The 19935-nt window shown below is 32.9% G+C and overlaps 1 protein-coding gene across 3 annotated transcripts in view; it reads left to right on the top strand.

The window, feature by feature from the left end:
• FRRS1 (ferric chelate reductase 1) overlaps window positions 1–15085 on the top strand; it is a 113632-nt gene extending 98547 nt beyond the window's left edge. For all 3 annotated transcript variants that reach the window (XM_074262773.1, XM_074262770.1, XM_074262771.1), the window contains 7 exons: window positions 422–537; window positions 4537–4623; window positions 8112–8209; window positions 9401–9459; window positions 9780–9923; window positions 13131–13192; window positions 13272–15085. In XM_074262773.1, coding sequence (XP_074118874.1) covers window positions 422–537; window positions 4537–4623; window positions 8112–8209; window positions 9401–9459; window positions 9780–9923; window positions 13131–13192; window positions 13272–13364 — 659 coding nt within the window. In that variant the 3' untranslated portion in view covers window positions 13365–15085. The remainder of the gene's footprint in view (window positions 1–421; window positions 538–4536; window positions 4624–8111; window positions 8210–9400; window positions 9460–9779; window positions 9924–13130; window positions 13193–13271) is intronic.
• The last annotated feature ends 4850 nt before the right edge of the window (window positions 15086–19935 follow it).

The following is a 19935-nucleotide window of genomic DNA, read 5'->3' as shown; positions in this document are numbered from 1 at the left end:
ATATGTTCCACACCTGAGCATCCCATTTTTTGAGGATAAACTTGTTCTTTATAAGTTTACAACATTATTTGCTGAATTTAAATTTATTAGTTTTTATTTTCAAAGTTCATTTACAAAATTACCAACATAAGCTTAAAAATAACTCTATGACTTTTTCTTTGTTCATGGCTCCAGTTTAAAGAGTGTTTGGGCTCAGAAATAGTGCTTCCTTTCTTTGTTATTCTTGTAAGTTGTGGTCCAACTTCAAAATAATCATTGGAAGTAAAGGTAATTTGGGTAGGAGAATTAGTGGTTTCTTTTATTTTTTATTAAAAAAAGATATTCAAACTTATATAACTTGAGAGTTTTTTCTTGTTTGGGTTAGAAATGAAAAGCCAATTTAGTGAAAGTATCCCTATGGCATATGTCTTTTCTTTGACAGGTGCACTCATGTTTGTGGCTTGGATGACAACTGGGAGCATTGGTGTACTGGTGGCCCGATTCTTCAAACCTGTGTGGCCCAAAGCCTTCCTCTTTGGTGAGGCAGCTTGGTTTCAGGTAGGCAGAAGAAGAACTCCATATTGCCTCTAGGGCTGATATCTCAGAACATCCAGCAGCAAATGTAAGTTCTCAATGACATATACATATATATGTACCTAGCTCAAAGCTTGGGTACCTAAACAAAGGCGGGGGATGGAGTCCAAACTCTGGTGAGTGGGAATCTCCAGGCAGGGACCATCCATCCAATTCTGACAGGTTGGGGGTAGGACCATAAATTCTTGATGACTAAGGAGGAGTTAGGAGCCAAGAAGTCTGAACTCCCCCTTATCTTGAGTTTACACATTTACAATTCATAACCTTAGAGTAACTAGCCCTAAGTTATATCAGTCCTAATGATCAGGAAGGGGCTGGCAGAACAATTCAGGGCAACTGAGTCAGGACAATTTAGGGAAACGGAGTCAAGACAATAAAAGGGAATTGTGGCACAATAATCTGTGCATTTATTTTAGTGTTAGGGATTTTTTCCCCTTAGGAGCTCCCTTTTTGAGCTTATGTTGAGTGAAATTAGATGAAAAAATAAGAAATCTTTAGTCTGGAGAAAAGGAGACTAATTAAGGATATGTAAAGTCCACACTAGCTCTCTGGAGGACCTCCGGATTATCCCAAGTCCTTGGTCTTAGTGGAGGAGTGAAGGAGGCAGGAGAGCTGCCACATGGATGGTCAAAGATGGAGACTAGAATCTGGTGTCTTCTTTTGTGTCTGTGGCTGAGAGCTGCTGCTAAGAGAGTGTTCTGTGTCTGAGAGTCCCTTTAAAGACTCCACTAGGATTACGTCACTACCTCATACTCAGCATTCTATTACATCACTACATTATCCTATATGCCAACTAAATTGATTACATCATTACATTATATTATGTGCTTAGAGAACCACTATCTCACATTGAGTAGGTACATAGCTATATATTTTATATATATATATATATATGTAAAAAACTATATATATAACCCTGCTGTCCTAGATTTAAATACACCTTTTCAGAGTTCGTGCCCTCTACAGGGATACAATAGTTATTTTTAAGTATTAGAAGCCATGTCACCTGGAAGAGAGATATACACTTATTCTGCTTGGGCTCAGAGGCCAGGACTAGTAACTCAGTGACAGAGGATTGAGGTAGACAAGAGGAAGATTTAGGGTTAATATAAGGAATGGCTTCCAACAACTATCTGGAAGTTGAATAGACTACCTTGGATGGCCAAGAATTGAAGGTCTTCAAGTAATCTTGTTTAGTTGTGAACTTCATGGCTGTTGGCTTCCTTATCATTGATGAAATTTCTGATTCAGACTATTATTGTTTCTAATATTTGTGATTTCTAATATTACCTATGCCTTGAGATCTAACAGTATGCTGGGCATATAGTGAATGCTCAAATGTTAGTGAAATTGGATTGGAAAGAATCCCTACTCACCCAATCCAATGGCCCATTTTCAGTCCTTATCTCTGCCTATCTGCAACATTTGCTAAACATTTACTAAAAGTTTGCTGTGTGGAAAAGGCTGTGCTAGATATTGAGGCTACAAAGATTAAAAAATGTGTAGCAAAACTTTCTTATCTGAATTTATTCTTCTACCCAACTTCACCATTTGTTTCCCTTCATTTACTCTCTCTCCCATGTTTGAAATCTTGATATCATCTTTGACCCTTCTCTTTCCCTTATGTTTCATATTTAAAGAGTCACCAGGTTCTTCCTCCTTCACTTCCATAACATTTGTCAAATGAAATAATGTTTGTTATCAGCTTAGGGAAGTGCCTAGCACTTAGTAGGTGCTTAATAATTGACTCCTCTTTGTTCCCACTATTGCCACCCTATTTATTTCCCCTGCCTTAAAATGCTACTTGTTGTTTAGTAACTTTTAATTCATGTCCAGTTTTCCATGACCCCATTTGGGGTTTTCTTAGATACTGGAACCATACTGAAATGGTTTGCTGTTTCCCTCTCCAGTTCATTTTACAAATGAAGAAACTAAGGCAGACAGGGTTAAATGACTTGCCCAGGGTTACACAACTAGTAAATATTTGAGGTCAGATTTGAGCTCTCTGACTCCAAATCCAGTGATCTAGGTCTGCAGTATTACAATAGCATACTAATGAGTCTTTCAGTCTCTATTCTATTCTTTCCTCTATGGGGTTGTGTAACTGAATGTAGGGATTATGTAATTATGATTTATTATCAGTAGATGTTTGATTTGTATATCTGTTTTATATACATATATACTCAGGGTTATATAAAATTTTCATGGGGAAAGAGAGGTGGGGAGTGGAAAAAGTTTAGTTTAAAAAGCTCTGTTTTATTGTAACATGTTATCTGGGATCAAGTCTCTCCACTGCCAGATACAAAATGTTTCACCCCAGGAAATTCTTTTAACTGCTAGGTACTCTAGATAAAAGCATCTTCAACTGTGGATCTTGAATCTACATGGAATTGTGTTACTAAATATGGGGATTGCAAACAATTTGGCAACAGTGAAAGGTTTCTGAATGCAACAGCCAAAAATTAATTAAAAATTAAATGTATAATGAATCTGAGGTGTTTCTGGCAATGCTCACCAGTGTTGCATCACATAACTTCACTGCAGCCTTGATTCGGAACATACAAAACATATGTTTTATACTGTGCATGCATGAAAACTGCCAGAAACACCTTGGTTTATATTTTGATGGGATTGTATAAAATTTTCTTGGTGAAAAGGTGTTGCAAGTAGAAAAATTTGAAGAAATCCTGCTCTAGACAGCTCTCTAAGATTATAAATTGCAGATAAAGTGTCAGCCTGAATTGGTAGAGGAAAATTTCTTATTGGGAGTGTCTTATACAGTGAAATTATAGATCTAGTTCATGCCCATTTATGTTGTGTTGGTCAGGAAGCATTTACTACATACTTTATGCAAGGCACTGTGCTATTTTCATGATACTACATGAAAAGAAGGATTTAACTTATCTGAACTTTGTCTATCAGTGCATAATACAATGCTCTGAACGCAGTGGGTCCTTAATGAATGTTTATTGGGTTTCTTAAAGCTTATAGAAACATAGAATATCAGGGTTGGAAGGGACTTTAGAAACCACCTGGTTCAAACCATAATTGGAAATGAATCCTTATTATCGTGGAAAGGATAAGTGGCCATTCAGTCTTTGCTTGAGGACCTCCACTTGAGGGCAGGAAGGAATACTAGCTCCTCAGTCAGTCTACTGCAGATCTCATTACTCTTAGCTTTAACTTATGGGGTCAAATAGTACAAACCTTTAGCCCTCTTATGTGTGACCATTACTCAAGTGCTTAGAGACAGCTTTCATTTCTCCTCTTCGTCTTATCTTCCTTACTCTAACTTCCCCAGTACATTCATATATCCTCATATTTCATGAACTCATGATCCTTCAGGATTCTGGCTGCCATCCTCTGAACACTCTTAGGTTATCAGTTCTTTCTTAAAATAAGATGCCCAGAACAGAGCACAAAACTACAGATATGCTTTACCAGGGTGGAGTATAGAGATACTGTCTCATCCCTTTATCTGGGAGCTATCTGTTTCTCTTAAGCTCAAGATCACATTAGCTACAAATTTTGGTTCTTTATGATTATTTTTGCCCATTAGCCAACTTTCAGTGGATCTTTTTGTAGCCTTATAAGCCCATTTTTCCTATCTAACATAAATTCTTACTCCTCACTCATATACCCTTTATTTTCCATCCAGGCCATTCTTCTTATGTCACATACCTTATTCCTTCCTCAATTCAGGCTATCTCCTTTTGTCTAGAATGTCCTCATTCCTCCTGTCTATTTTTTCAAATCTTAACCTTCCTTTAAGGACTCACTTAAAAGTCATTTTTTACATTAAATACTCTCACTGCAACCTTTATATTATTTAAACTAGGAACATTTTTCTATCAGATGAACTCCTACCCCCCATGCATGTCCCATCCCAGGATGTTCTTTATAGAGCAACATTATCCATTACCTGGAAGGTTTTTTCTAATTTTATCATTTTCATACTCACAGATACATCGGTTTCTCATGCTCTGCACTTCTGGCCTTACCACTGTTGGTTTTGTACTTCCATTCATATATAGAAAAGGCTGGAGTAAGGTAAGTCAAGTCAATATGTATTTTAAAATACTTATTTATGTGCCAGGGACTGTGTTTTGTTCTAGGAATACAAATAGAAAGATAGCACCAGTCCACAAGGAGCTTACAATTTCTTCTAAGGGAAGAAAATTCATAAAAAAGAAGCTGAAAAAGTGGGGTAGGGAAGAAAGTATTTACACAACAGAAATAAATCTCCCTATAATGTGGGACACAAAAATTCTGACATTTGTTATCTGGAAAACATGGCAAATTATTTACTTTTCTAATTCTCAGGTTCCTTTTTTGCAAAATGATGATATTAAATAAGGCATTACCCAAGACTTTGGGTTTGTGTAAGAAAAAAAGAATCTTGAAACTTTAAAGAGCTATGTCAATGTGAGTTGCTATATGATGAGGATGAATATTTTTACTTGAATAATTTAAGAATCAATACTTTTATTTTTTTTAATAGTGTTTTTTCTCCAATTTCATGTCAAGAGAATTTTTAGCATTCATTTTTACAAGATTTTGAATTTACATTTTTTCTCCCTCCTCTCTTCTTATAGTAGGCAGTTTGATATAAGTTATACATGTGTTATCATGTAAAAATATAGCATATTAGTCACAGTTGTGAAAGAAGAAATAGATCAAAGGGAAAAACCATGAGAAAAAATAAAATAAGAGAAAAATATGCTTTGATCTGTTTCCCTCAGTTCTTTATCTAGATATGTATAGCATTTTCCTTTGTAAATCTTTTGTACTTGTCTAATTCCATACTTTCATTAATAAAGATGGTAGCCAACATGTAGGCATCATGATGAGAAAATGGCCTAGATCAGTGCCCACATCACCAAGATCACAGCTCCATCAAAGTATCAAAAAAGTTTATGTAGGTGAAGTCAGAAGATTTGAAAACTGGACAACAAACCTCATCAATGTGGATTAGAACGTGGAATCAGTGAGGGAAGTAGGTGGATGTCATCTAGGTTGACAGAGTTCTGAGAAATGGTGCTTTTTCAAAGACCTTGTGGATCAGGAAGACAAACTATTTCCTCCCTAGTCAGGATCCAAGAGTTTGTGCTTCAGCTTAACTAAAAGGATGTCCTATTAGTAACAGGACTTACATAAGGCCATATATTTTCCCATTATATTCCTCTTCTAAACAATAAAAGTCAAGGACTGGGTCACTTTACTTGACAGTCACCTCCTCTCCCAGGCACTTGTTTTTAGTGTGATTATTCGTTATGCAGAAGAATTTTGTGATTGCAGTGGCTTTCAGGACAAGGACAAAGAAAAGTTTATAAGTCTGTTATGCTAAGCAAGATGCAGTTATGGTGTTCAGTTATAAATTCATGTGAAGTGTTTTATTGTACAAAAATGTCTATCTGGAAAATCTCTGTTTAGTATGTGTCAGGTATACAATCAGCTATTTTAAAGGAAGAGCAATTTGGGCATTAAATTTAGAGGATCTTTACATTGTTTTCAGTTGTTCAGCATTGCAGACATAAGTAGGTAACAAGTGTAAGCAGAATAATTAGTATTTTAGTTTGTTCTTGCCTGATCCCAGCTACTTGTCTCTGATACCAAATCTTGGGTTGTGTTCTCTCAAGAAATTGTCTTGAGCACCCAATGTCTCTCTTTTCCCTTTCCCTTCCTCCCTTTCCCTAAACTTGTTAGCTACCTGGGTTAAGTTTTTTCATTTGATTTAATTATATCAGCTCAATTAGCTTTTGCAAAGGGACATTAATTTTGAAGATATGACAACCACAAACATTTCCCCTAAGACTTCAGGGACACACTTTTAGATCAGTTATGACACTTTAGTCCCCCAAATTCACATTCTGCTGAACCTTGATTATAACTTTCTTTGAACTTTTGGGGGTCTGGGTCAAAGCATCATTCTTGAAGGTCCCTCCTTACTCCTTGGATAACTGATGATATATTTACTGGTTGCAAACCTGGCCTCTGAAGCATACTTCTGACCTTTTGAAACTCACTACATTGTAGAGACTCCAATCCATGAATGTGTTGCTAAATATTTAATAGGCTCTCTGAAAAAATGTATGCATACACAATTTTAAGTTTAATGACATTTAAGTCTAGGAAAATCAATATATCAAGAAATCAAGCTCATGTTGAAAATTTAACAATAGACTATTTTTGTAGTAGTTGGCTTCAGCATATTTTTTTCCACTCCACCTAATACAGAGCCTTTTACAAGGCAAACCTCTCCCTTTAAAGCAACATTTCTCACCAGTTCTTGTGAAGGAAAAAATTATCTAGATACCTGAGAACACCAAGTAAAGAGCCTGGGTTAAAGAGAGCTTTTGAAGACATCTCTATTTCCAGCTATGTAATCAATCAAAAAAGAATCCTCTTAACACATGGTTAGTAGATCAGAACAAGTTAAAGAAGGTCTATCTAGTCTCTCCAATTCACTCCCATTCCAGGTGATGGCAACTCTACTGGAAGCAGGTTCCTCATCAGCAGAGCAAGTTGATGGGGTTTGTGCATTTGCCTGATCCCCATTATTATATTAGTAAAAACAGGAAGCTGTGTATGAATGAACTTATTCTCTCCTCTCATGCAGTATTCTCCTAAGCAGTGGCTTTGCAGTTCTGTTCTGGGGACGCTGTCTCCCTTTCTCACCTCTTCTCCTCAGTGGTTTCTATTTACCTCTCATTAACTTGTTCTTCATTCATCTTTCCCCAAAGGTGGTTTATGGTCTTTGTACCAGGCACAAAAATTCCGATTTTCAGTTTTGTATACTTTAATCTGATTGATTAGTAGTGGAGTCAAAAGAATGCTTATTGTGGAGTCAAAGGACCTGGGTTCAAGCTCCATGTCACATGATCATTAATTAGGAGAAATAAGACTTGAACTCAATTCTTCTAGCTCTTTTCATTATAACCTGCTATCTCTCAGTTCAACAAGTTGACTTCCCATGAATTAGTGAGTTCAAATTGCATAATATAACAACCTCTCAAGTGTTATTTCTTTATCTCAATGGGTCTGGAATATAGTAAGTGCTTAAAAATGCTATTCATTCATTCATTTTTGGTTCAGAGACATCCTATTAAGCTTTAGCTTAAGGTTTCAAGTGAAATCATGTGACTACCTGTTATAGTCTATCTGTCTGAGGTTTTGAGCAGACAGACCACAAATCAAACATACATGTAACTATATAGCATTGCAGCTGCTGGGAGAAGCTCACTTGTCCTAGAAAAGTGCCATCAGAGATTAATTCTAAGAAGAGGGTTTTAGAGGCAAATACCAGTGAGAAAGTGAGAAAGAAAAATAGTCTGATGTCAGTGTGCTCTTTGGGAATTTATTATATAGGAATTTTTGGGTGAAATTTACAGAAGGCAAATTAATATATTAGGAGAGGGTATTTTTATATTAAAATGCATGCAAATACTCTTAGAGTGACTCTTGAATTTTTTTTTCCTATTGGACTTTAATTGTGGGGGGCCATAGTGGTACTGTACTCATGCTGGCTCTTTATTTAGGAAGCAGGCTATCATCCGTACCTTGGCTGTGTAGTGATGACATTAGCAGTCCTTCAGCCGCTTCTGGCAGTTTTCAGGCCCCCATCACATGATCCAAGGTATGATGGAATCCATTTTTTTTTCTCAATGTAAAGGTTACTAACTAGCAAGGTATTTTTAAATATAATTCTCAAAAACAACATGGAATTGTTAATTTAACACATTTTACAATATATACAATATAATAACAAAATTAATAAAAATACAATTCAGGAAACTTGCATTGTAACTACATGAAATTCAGTTGATTCCAATACAGAAAATATTATCACAATTATTCATTTATACCTCATTTCTCTTCTATTTTACCTCTTGCACATGGCATAATTTATGAGTATTTTATTTTTCTGCTTTTCCTTTTTTTTCTCACTTTGTATTATTATTTCAACAAGATCATACCAAACTTCTACATATTCAAAGCATCTAGGTGCCAGTGAATAGAGTGAGAAGTGAGAGTCAAAAAGATCAATATTCAGATTCTGACTCAATCCCAATCAATGAACATTTTAAAAAGTACCTATTATGTGATACCCTAAGTGCTAGGGATAGAAAAAGAGGCAAAAAATAGTTATTGCTTCCAAGAAGCTAACAAGTGAATGGGAGAGACTATATTCTTCAGACACTTAGTAGCTGTATGACCCTTCTATGAGATTCATTTTCCTTCTCTGTAAAATGATTTGTTTGAACTTGATGGTATTTAAAATCCCTTTTATTTCTAAATTTATGATCCTATGATATATCATAATATTCCATTATGTTAAGTAGCATGAAATTTATTTAAATATTTCTGTAACATTAGGCATTGAGGTTGCATCCATTTTGGATGCAAAATAATGTTTTAAAAAATCTTTGATACCTTTTGCAATCATTTTTTTAAATGAGAGATGATCTTGAAGTTTATAAAATTCAGCAATAAATTTAATCTACCTCATAACTTCTTTTTTTTCCCCCTGAGGCTGGGGTTAAGTGACTTGCCCAGGGTCACACAGCTAGGAAGTGTTAAGTGTCTGAGACCAGATTTGAACTCAGGTCCTCCTGAATTCAAGGCTGGTGCTCTATCCACTGAGCCACCTAGCTGCCCCCAACCTCATAACTTCTTAAAAATCTAGAGCTTTTAGATATTTAATAGGTTTAGATAGTAAATATTTTAGATATTAATTCTTAGATAGATGGAAAGTTTGTAGTTTTTTCTTGAATTTAATTTAGTCACACAATTTTTAAGACTGTGAGCCATTTCTTTCTTTTATTAGACGCCAAATATTTAACTGGACTCATTGGGGGACTGGTACTGCTACTAGGATACTAGCAGGTAAGTAATTATGATGCTTCTTGTCATTGTTAATTGCTCCTTGATTCTATACTAAATTTCAAGCTGGTTTAAGTAATTTTTGTACACATTAGTAATGGAAATAATTTACTCTTAAGGAGAAAGTAACACTGAAATCCAAAAAGGAACTTAAAAAACTTCTTTCCTTCCTCCCTCCTTCCCTCTCTTCTTCCTTTCCTCCCTCTCTCCTTCTCATTCCCTCTTTTCCTCCTTTCCTCCTTCCTTCTCTCCTTTTTTCTCTCTCTCCCTCTTTTCCTTAAGTAATATTTTAATTGTCAAATAATTTTTTGTTTTCTATTTAGTTGCAGCAATATTTCTGGGAATGGACTTGCCAGGACTCAACCTTCCCTCTCCAGTGAAAACTTATGCAATGATTGGATTTGTAGCTTGGCATGTTGGCACTGAGATTCTTCTTGAGATACATGCCTATCTGCTCACACGCAAAGGTAAAACTCTAGTTAAGCCACTTGGAAATCTGTTCATTCTCCATAGTTTATGGAAACTTTTTTTGGGTAGGAAACATTGGGACAGAAATTCATGGACATCCCTTCTCCTGACTGTATTAGTATTAGTTAAATAGTTCCCCATTTTCTCAACTCTTTAAGGAAAGTCATATCTTTTTAACGATTGATAAAATTTATGTTAGAATTTTTGCTAATTAGATTTGAGAATATGATTAAATTATCTAAAAGTTGGTGAATAAAATGTAATGAGAAGGCAGTATTATGCAGTGGAAAGAGTACTAAATTTGACATCAGGAAGATCTGGATTCAAATCCTGCCTCTGATATTATGTGACTAAGGGAGAATCACTTGGTCTCTTTGAGTCTTAGATAACTCTAAAAGTCTCTATATTGTAGATGGGTTATTGGTGGAAGTAGATTCTTTCAGTAAATAGCTCCCTGATGTATTGATTTATCTAGTGAAGAAATCTGAACAAGTTCTTAAGAATAAAGAACACAGTATACTCCTTATTTTTATATCATATTTTATATTATAATATCCTTATATTATGTATGCTTTTACTGTGACTTAGTTCTGAGTGCAAAAAGGAGAAGTGTTAAGAATTTTTGAAATTAGAATGGGAGAATTGATACAATCCATTTGATAGAAAAAAGGTTTGGAAGAATTTGAAGTGCTTTTTAATCATCTGGCATGGATTGTAGTAGTCCCTTCAAAATCCCAAAATTCAACTATTCTATCAGGATCTTTCCTCTTTGAGGTGCTGTGTCATGTTGAAATGGAAAACCATCCTCAATAATTTCCCAGGAAACTTCAAGCTGCCTGCTCCACTTTCTGCCCAGCAGTGTTGATTGGTGGGCATCCCTGCTTTTTAAAATCATTATCATCATTATCATCACCATCATCCTCTCTCCTTCTTATGCTAAATCCTGATCTCTGCACTTTTGTGAAATATTTTTGTCTTTTATGTCATTTCTTTTTCACTGTAGATTTCTTTTCATCATTTCCCCTCTCTAGACATGCAATACTTTTAATGCCTGTTCTAGCCAGAATTGGCCATTCTGATCCATCAGCTATGTCTTCCTTACCTACTGGAAGGACTACAGGAAACTTTGTCTCCTTATTTCTGTTGAAATAAAACTGTATTATATCCTATTCCCTTGTTCTCCATTTGGTGACAGCTAGTTAGTCTGTCAAATGCAAGCTAACATGAGAGAGGGTCTTGGGCAAGTTATTTATCACTCTGAACTTCAGCTTCCTTATCTATAAGAGATTAGACTACATGACATCCAAAGTCATTTCTCTATGTCTATGATGATTTTATTCTATGGGTCTAACCTAACCTTCCTAAGTAATATAGTTTCATTTTAATGAATTATATGAGATAATTCAACATCCTAAAGGAGTAGCTCTAATTCTGGGAATGTAAAGTTAAAGGGACTTGTTTGAGGGCCCATAAATAATCTATGTATTTGATATAAATTGAACTAGTCATCATAGCTACCAAAAGTGATCTCAAAGTTTATTTGGTACAGGGTAGGACCAGGAAATGCATAGCTACTTCAAGGAGAGAAGAGATTGATGGAGATGGGGTGCCATTCTGGGTTAGAGTATGGCCTAGTCTAGAGATTTCCACTTGGAGGATGGATTGTGACATTTTGTCTTGACTATGATTTTGGCTGATACAAAGCCTGTCTAAAATACTTCTTCAATTATTTACAGGTTTATAGTGTTTATTGCCCTTTGTATCACTATATAGCATAATCCCTTTGGCCTTAGTAGATAATTTCTTTAGTTGTTATGCCTAAGAATAATCTTTGTTGCCAACTTTATGATGAAGAAGTTCTTTGAATTCGTTCATTCATCAGACATTAAGTGTCTATTTTTTGCCATTAAAGAGTTTATATTTCTACTGTAGGGAGAGAAACAATATGTAGAGAGATAAGCAAATATAAATAATTTTGGAGTAGGAGAAGGGAAAAACTCTAGCTGCTAGAAAAAAATCAGTAGAATATAAAATTCTCAAGAGCAGGATCTACTTTATTTTTGTCTTTTTATCTCTATAACCTAGTATACACTGTGCCCCGCACATAATAGTTATTTACTACAAGCTTGTTGATTGATAAGAAGGTATTTACATACATTAAGTCTGTTGGTGGAAATACCTGAATTCAATTCCAGCCTCAGAAACTTACTAGCTGTGTGACTGCTGGCAAGTCACAATTTTCTCCTCAGTTTCCTTGTATATGAAATAGGGATAATAATGACATCTTTCAGGGTTGTGATGAGGTTAAAATGAGATATTTTAAAAGCAGTATATAAATGCTACCTATTATTATTATTGTTGTTGTTACTATTACTACCACCATAATTGATTGATAGGCTTTATGTAGGTGATGATACTTGAGATGAACTTTGAGAGAATTTCCATCTAGTCCTTTATTTATATAGTGTTCCTATTTAGAGCTAATAACTTATGATTTGTTCAATTTTCTGAACTTGAGTTATTTAAATTCTCTATTTCTTATTTGGTTAGTTTGAGTATATTATAGTTTTGTTAACATTCATCCATTTTATTTATTGGCATATAAATGGAGAACAGTGTTTCTAATAATTTTCTTATAGTCAGATTTATGCTTTGGAAATCAAATTTGCCATTTGTTTGGAGGACAGTTTGAAGAGAGAGAGAGAACCAAGAAAATGAATTTAGCTTAGTCTGCGCCTTGGATCACAGGCCTCTATTTTTGACTTTCGAGGGTTCTCGGAACATGAAAGATGAACAGCTCTTGTTGACAGTAAACTCAGCAGTTGCAGCATCCAAATAACTACCCTGAGTGAAATAAGAATGGCCAATAAAAGCCAGCTAACTAAAGTTAGAGGTGGATATGTGTTTTTCTGGAATGATCGCAGTGAAGGGGAATGTTGTGAAACTAGTTTTAAGTTTTGCAATCAAAACTAATCTAGGTATAGTGGTGAAGGGAGTGATAGAAGCCAGAAAAGTCTTGTCAGAAGATAGGCAGCCTGGACAGTTGCTGAGAAGATTTTGGGCCAGCAGGGTAATGGAAGTTAAGAGGTAAGATAAGATGAATGCTCACTAATCAGAAGCTCAAGATCTCAGAGGTGGAAGGGTGAGGAAAAGTAGTGGAGGCAATGCTGTTAAATCTCTTGATAAAATCTTATTGTTTTTGACAGTTGAAATATTGGAAGATGATAGAATTCAGATTCTTCAGTCGTTTACAACAGCTGAGGCAGAGGTAAGTTTCTTTAGTCTTCTTATAAGATCATCTCAGAAGTGATATCTTCTTTGCTGAAATATATCCATTTTTCTTTCAGGGACATGCATTTAAAAAGGTGGTATTAGTCATCTATTTTTGTGGAAATGTCGCTTTCCTCTTCATGTTCTTAACTGCAATTGGCCGGCAATGATCTAACTCCCAACAGTGAGTGGACAAAGGCAAACAGAACCTTGGACTTGAATGATAAGATGATGAAACTTGAAGCTTGTATTACCTGCCCCCAATTGTTTTCTGAAATTTTAATTTGAAAGATGAATGTCATATTTATGAAAGGATTCTGCACTAGGAATATTGAAAAGAAGTGATCCAAATAACAATTCTGAGTGAAACTAGAATGGCCAATGAAAGCCAGCTAACTGAAGTTAGAGCTGGTTATGTATTTTTCTGGAATGGTCGCAGTGAAGGGAAATGCTGTGAAGCATCCCTTTTATCAAGGGTTGCCTGGGTAATAAACTTATATCAAGTCCTTTATGTGTAGTTTTACAGCTTCAAAAAAAGTTATACTTGAAGGAACTAATCTCACTAAAAATATACTTTCTTCTATGAGGTAAGTATAATAAAAACAAAATAAATTTGTAAAGAAACTTTAATGATCCTATGTCCTAACAAAACTAAAATTCAATTAACTCACTTTTAACTTTTGGGAAAAAAATGATTTCCATTGAAGAAGATAAGCTCCTATTGGCAATATATTAGTTTAAAAAAAAAGAAATCCATGCTTTTTCATTAATTCATCTTAAACACTGTAGCTTCTTTTAAAATGGAAAGCAACGTGGTTGTTAGAAGACTTTTGAACATAATTCATATTCTATTCTCCTTATCTTTACTTCTGTGATGAACTAGAGTCAAGGTAAAGAAAACATCATGGGTTTTATTTAAAGCCCTGTGTAGAAAAAACTCTATGGCCCCATCAAGTTTTCTCAGATGATCTAACAAAATCCTTTAAAGAGCCTCAGGATTAGAAGAGAAACAATGAATCATCTTTTTTCATATTCCTTGTTTTGACTATAATCTATGACTCTTATTAATGTTGGAGACAAAATTTGGGCAAATTGATTCAAAAGAACGCTTGTCTAAACATATGTCTAGTGTTCTCAATAACTTTCCATCCTGAAATTTAAAAAAGATACCAAGAGCTATATTGCTTTAGAAATTTTAGAAACCCATGAAACAAAGCAGAATATGCCATTCTTCGTATTAATTTTTGTTTTGTTTTGTTTTTAATCACTTGTCCCTTCTAGTGGTTTGTGGGCAGATTCCATAGTTGCCATCATGACCTCTAGCCATTGGGTGGTGCTCTAAAACCAGAGTTCTAGATCTTGTTGCAGTGCTCAGTGATTCAGATTCATGCTTCCATACCAACATGATATGAAAATAGTTTGGGAGCTGTCTTTCCCTAAGTTTATTTAAGATTCATTTCTTTATTGGGAAGGTGGTGGTACATAGAAAATTAATGAAAAACATTAGCATTTACTTAAATTGTATTTGTGAGGGTGAGAAGAGAAAGGGAGGAAGGGTCGCCATTTTTTCCTTTTAAAGATGTTTGTTTACAGACCCCATAACAAATGAAACTTACTTGAGGAGGGAAGAACAAGATGTTACTAAATATTCTTTTTATGGAATAGAGGAAGTCTTTTGGTTATTAGTATATAGTTATTAGTTGATATTTTAAATGGTATTTTTTCTGAGTGTTTTGATAATGTTCAAATTTTTGCTTAGGTCATAGACAATCTCTTTTTGAGCAAGGGAACATCATAAGCCAAAACTACTATTATTTATTTTACTGAATAAAATTGTCTATTTTTCTTCCTTTCTCTGTGTAAGTAAACACTAATCATTAAAAAAAAAAAACTAAGAGGTTAACAAGAACTTGCTCTATTCATCTTTTCTAAATGCAGAATTTTAATATATTTGCTTTCATGATCTGTGCTCCTTTTTATCATTATTATATTGGTAATTTTATTATTTTTAAAAGGTAGAGCACAGTAATATCATTGTATGATAATTTTTTTCCTGTTTGCTGGTGGTAAGACTTGAATAAATTTCTTGTTATGTATTAAATTCTAAATGACTAAAAATAGTCATTCAAAGGGGAAGATAAGCTTTGATAGTATGAGTGATTAACTGCAGTTTCTGGGAGCTCTGTGGTCCAGCTTCCTTCAACAAAGGAAAACCATTTTAAGCCTTTCTGGATTATTTATCTTTTGAAATACTTTTATGAAATTATTTACATTACATTATGAAATTATTACATACATTAACAGTTCCATAACAGTTCCACTGTAATGCAGAAGTGTACAATAAAGTATTTCTAATTTCATGCTAAAGGAAAAAAATGCCCCCTAAAAGTAAGAATTATCATTTTTCTTAATCAAAGTTGATTTGGACATCAAATACCTGCTTGTTTGACCACTGTTTCCATTGCTATAAAGTTGTATATAAATATAAACTTGTATATAAGTATACATTATTATAAATAAAATTATATATCATATTTTTATTTTTATTTTTTCACATCTATGGATTTAAAGTTTATAAAATGTTTTACATATGATAACTCATATATTACCTTTACAACAATCCGATGAAGCAGATATTATTACTTCTTTCCATTTAAAGATAAGGAAACTGAAAATCAAATTTGTCCAAGGTTATGGATAATTTCTGAGGCAGGGTTTGAATTCAAGTTTTCCTAATTACAAGTCCAACATTCTATTCATTTTCCTACCAAGGTGGCTAAATAATAGCATTATTCAGCTCCTTTCTACCAGTTAGGAACCAGAAAATCAGAGAAGTAGAATAACTTGCCCATAGTCACACAGGTAATAAATATCAAAGTTCCTCAGATCTAGTTTTTTCCTTTCAAAATCCTAAAACCAAAAAGGGTCACAGAGATAGTTAATTGAAACAAAAAAAACCCTCATAATTAATTTTGTAACATTTTAAAAGTTCTGTGTGAAAAAATAAAAGGAGTTGATATGTTAGGGGAAAATGGGAAATTTGTAATGCACACAATTAGTTTTTATAAGTAGAGTTGTATACCAACATGGAAGGAGTGTATTGAAGAGTAGAGTTTTTCATTTAAATTGGTCAATAGAGTGCAACACACATACACACACACACACAGAGTTTGGTATAGGAATACAATAAAGTAAAAAAGGATAGAGAGAGGAACAAGAAGAAACAGGAGTATAAAAGGAAGAGTTGGGAAGGAATTAGTCATAAACAAAAACAAATCTAAGCTTGAGGGAGGATAGAGAAGAGAAAGTTAAAAAGAACAAAAGAAGGGACAACAACTTGACATAATCAGGGAGCAAATAGTATAAAGAAGATAAAAGTATAAGAAATATGATAAAGGGAAATAATCATCATTATTGTGAATGTGAATGGCATGTACTCACCTATTAAAGTAAAGATGTAAGCAGAATTATTTAGCAAAATTTAGTGATATCTTGTTTATAAGAAATACACTTGAAACAAAGACATGGAACTAAAATAAGGGGTATGAACAAAATTTGTTATTCCTCTGCTGAACTCAGAAAAACAGGGAATCACAAAAAAGGAAACAAAACTATACTTAATTAAAAGAGACAAATTGGAAAATAACTTTGCTGAATGACAATGTAAATGATTGATTTCAACATAACACATATGCTCTGAATGGCATAGATTCTAAATACAAAGGAAAAATGTAATGAATTATAAGGAAAAATAGAGAGTAAAACTATAAAAGTAGGAAACTTCATTTTATTCCATCAACTCCAGATAAATCTAACCAACGATAGTAAGAAAAACATGAAATATCCAATAGAGTTTTAGGAAAAAAAAAAGAAATGGTAGACCTTTGGTGATTGTTGCATATGCATAAAAATGAGTATACATATTTCAAATATGTATACTGTGAATGGTACATTTACAAAAATTAGCCATGTTTTAAGAGAGAAAAACTTTAACCAAATATAGAAAATATGATACACATTTTTACTAATATTCTCATTAATAAAATATTTTATAAATAAAAATTCTATTAATGGTCCATTGGGAAAAAAGATAAAAAGTTAATTGGAAGTGAAATGATTTACAATTTAAAATGATTTAATCATAAAGATCTGGTGAGTCAAAGAATAAATGATAGGAAAAAATCATTTTATTAAAGATATTGACTGTAATGAGACAACATATCAACCGAAGACATTCTTAACGGAAAATTTATATTCTAAATATTTTTATTAAAAGGAGAGAGAATAGATCAATGATTTGGGAATGTTAATAAAAATATTAGAAAACAACAAATTTTTAGCAAGCCAAATAAAACACCAAAATAGAAATCCTGAAAAATGTAAAAAAGAAATAATAAAATTAAAACAAAAAAAAACCCTGAAGTAACAAATAAAATTATGAGCTGGGTTATTTTTTGAGGGGGAATTACTCAATTCAATTAAAAATAAAAGATAAACCAAGTTACTGGTACAAAAAGTAACAAGGAGAACTCATAACAATTGAAGAAGAAATAAATTATATTAAAAACTATTTTCCCTAAGTACATGTCAATATTCAATTTAAATGAAATAAAATATCTGTAAAAAATAAAAAAATTCAAATTAATAGAACAAAAATAATAAATTGAAGCAACTCAGTTCTAAGAAAAAAATTGAACAAATATGAAATTCTTAAAAAAACTTCAGGACCAGATGGATTTGTAAGTGAATTCTATCAAATGTTCAAAGAACAATTAAAATATGTAAACTATTTGCAAAAATAATAAAAGTACTTATCAAATTTCTTCTGTGACACAGATTTGGTCTTGATACATAAATTAGGAAAAGTCAAAACAGAAAAAGAAAACTACAATCCAATAACTCTAATGAATAGGGTTATAAAAACTTTAAATAAAATAGCAAAGAGGCTAAAACAATATATGAGAAAGATCATACATTACGCAGATTGGATTTATGCCAGGAATGCAGAATTGAGTTAATAAAACAAAATCTGTAAACTTTATTAACAATATTAATAACATAATAAGCAAAAATCATATGCTTATATCAACAGATGAAGAAAAAGCTTTTGACAGAGTTAAACAGCTATTTCTGTTAAAACCTTAGAAAAATACAAATAAGTAATCCTTTTTTAAAAATGATAAATTGTATCTAAAACCAAGAACTTCTATTATAATCAAGATAAACTAGAACTCTTTCCAGTGTAATCAAGAGTGAAATAAATATGTCCATTGCCAATAACACAAGAAAAAATAATTTAGAATATTACCACAGGTAAAGAAGAAACAAAATTATTGCTTCACAGATCATATGATTTTTGTACTTAAATCTAAAACATCAACTAAAATTAAAGTAATTAATAACTGTAGCGAACTGCAGTTTATAAAATATATCCACACTAACCATTATCATTTCTAAATAATACCAATAGAATCCAGTAGAAAAAGATAGAAAGAGATTCCATTTAAAATTTCTACAGTAGATACAGAATTTATGAAGATCTACTTTCCAAGGTATACCCAAGGACTATATAAATACAATCACAACTACAAACTACTTGTTTACATAAAGACAAATCTAGATAATTAGAGAAATAGTAATTACTCATGGGTAGAATGAATCAATATAAGAAAAATGACAATATTACTAGTTAAACTATGAAAGGATATTTTTTCAGAACTAGAAAAAATAATAACGGAGTTCATATGAAAGCAAAAAAAAAAAAAAAGATCAAGAACTTCACAGGAATTAATGAAAAGAAGAATGAAAGGAATCTTATCAGTTCCAGATCTCAGACTATACTAGAAAAAGTAATTCTCAAAATAATTTGATACTAGCTAAAAATTAGAGATTAATCAGTGAGCACATTTGCAACAAAATATGCTGAAGCCAAATATATCTAATAACGTAGTATTTGGCAAACATAAAGACCTCAGCTATTGAGAAAAAGATTCATTCAATGACAAAAACTACTGAGAAAATTGTATAAACATTGTGGAAGAAATTATATTTAGACTAATACCTTAGAGCAAGAAAAGCTCCAAGTGAATATATAACCTAACTATAAAAGGTTGTATAATAATTACATCTACTAAATCTATCAATAGGAAAAGTTTGTAACTAAATTAGTGATAGAGGATTATTACAAAAGATAAAATCAATAATTTTTGTTACATAACATTATAAAGGTTTTGCACAAATAAATGCAATAAAACTTTAAAAGGGAAACAACCAACTGAGGAAAATTTTTGCATCTAGTTTCTCTGATAAATGTCTCATTTCCAAGACCTAAAAGGAACTCATCCAAATTTATAAGAAGAATAGTTATTTTCTCCTTGATAAATGATCTCAAGATTTTAAAAGGCAAATAACTCTCAAGGGAAAAATCTCAGGATAATCTATAGCTATATGAAGAAAATTCTCCAAATTGCTATTAATTTGGGAAATAGGAATTAAAAAGAATTCTGAGATTCTACTTCTCACTACTAAAATCTTTGTTAATTGGGTCTCATTCTTCCTACATTATTGAAACAACTTCTGAAGGATTAAAAATGATTATATGGCTAAGTTCAATGACCATTTTTCAATCATTTTCTTCTAACTCTCTGCAGAATTTGACATTTTAATTCTGTGTCATTTCACTCTATATTCACTACAATATTTTTGGTTTTCCCTTTTCTATCTCTGAATACCTCCTTTCTT

This window comes from Sminthopsis crassicaudata, chromosome 4 (genome assembly GCF_048593235.1).
Source record: "Sminthopsis crassicaudata isolate SCR6 chromosome 4, ASM4859323v1, whole genome shotgun sequence".
NCBI classification, from domain to species: Eukaryota; Metazoa; Chordata; class Mammalia; order Dasyuromorphia; family Dasyuridae; genus Sminthopsis; species Sminthopsis crassicaudata.
Note: the sequence above shows the minus strand (reverse complement) of the source record. Positions and strands in the feature narration are given on the sequence as shown.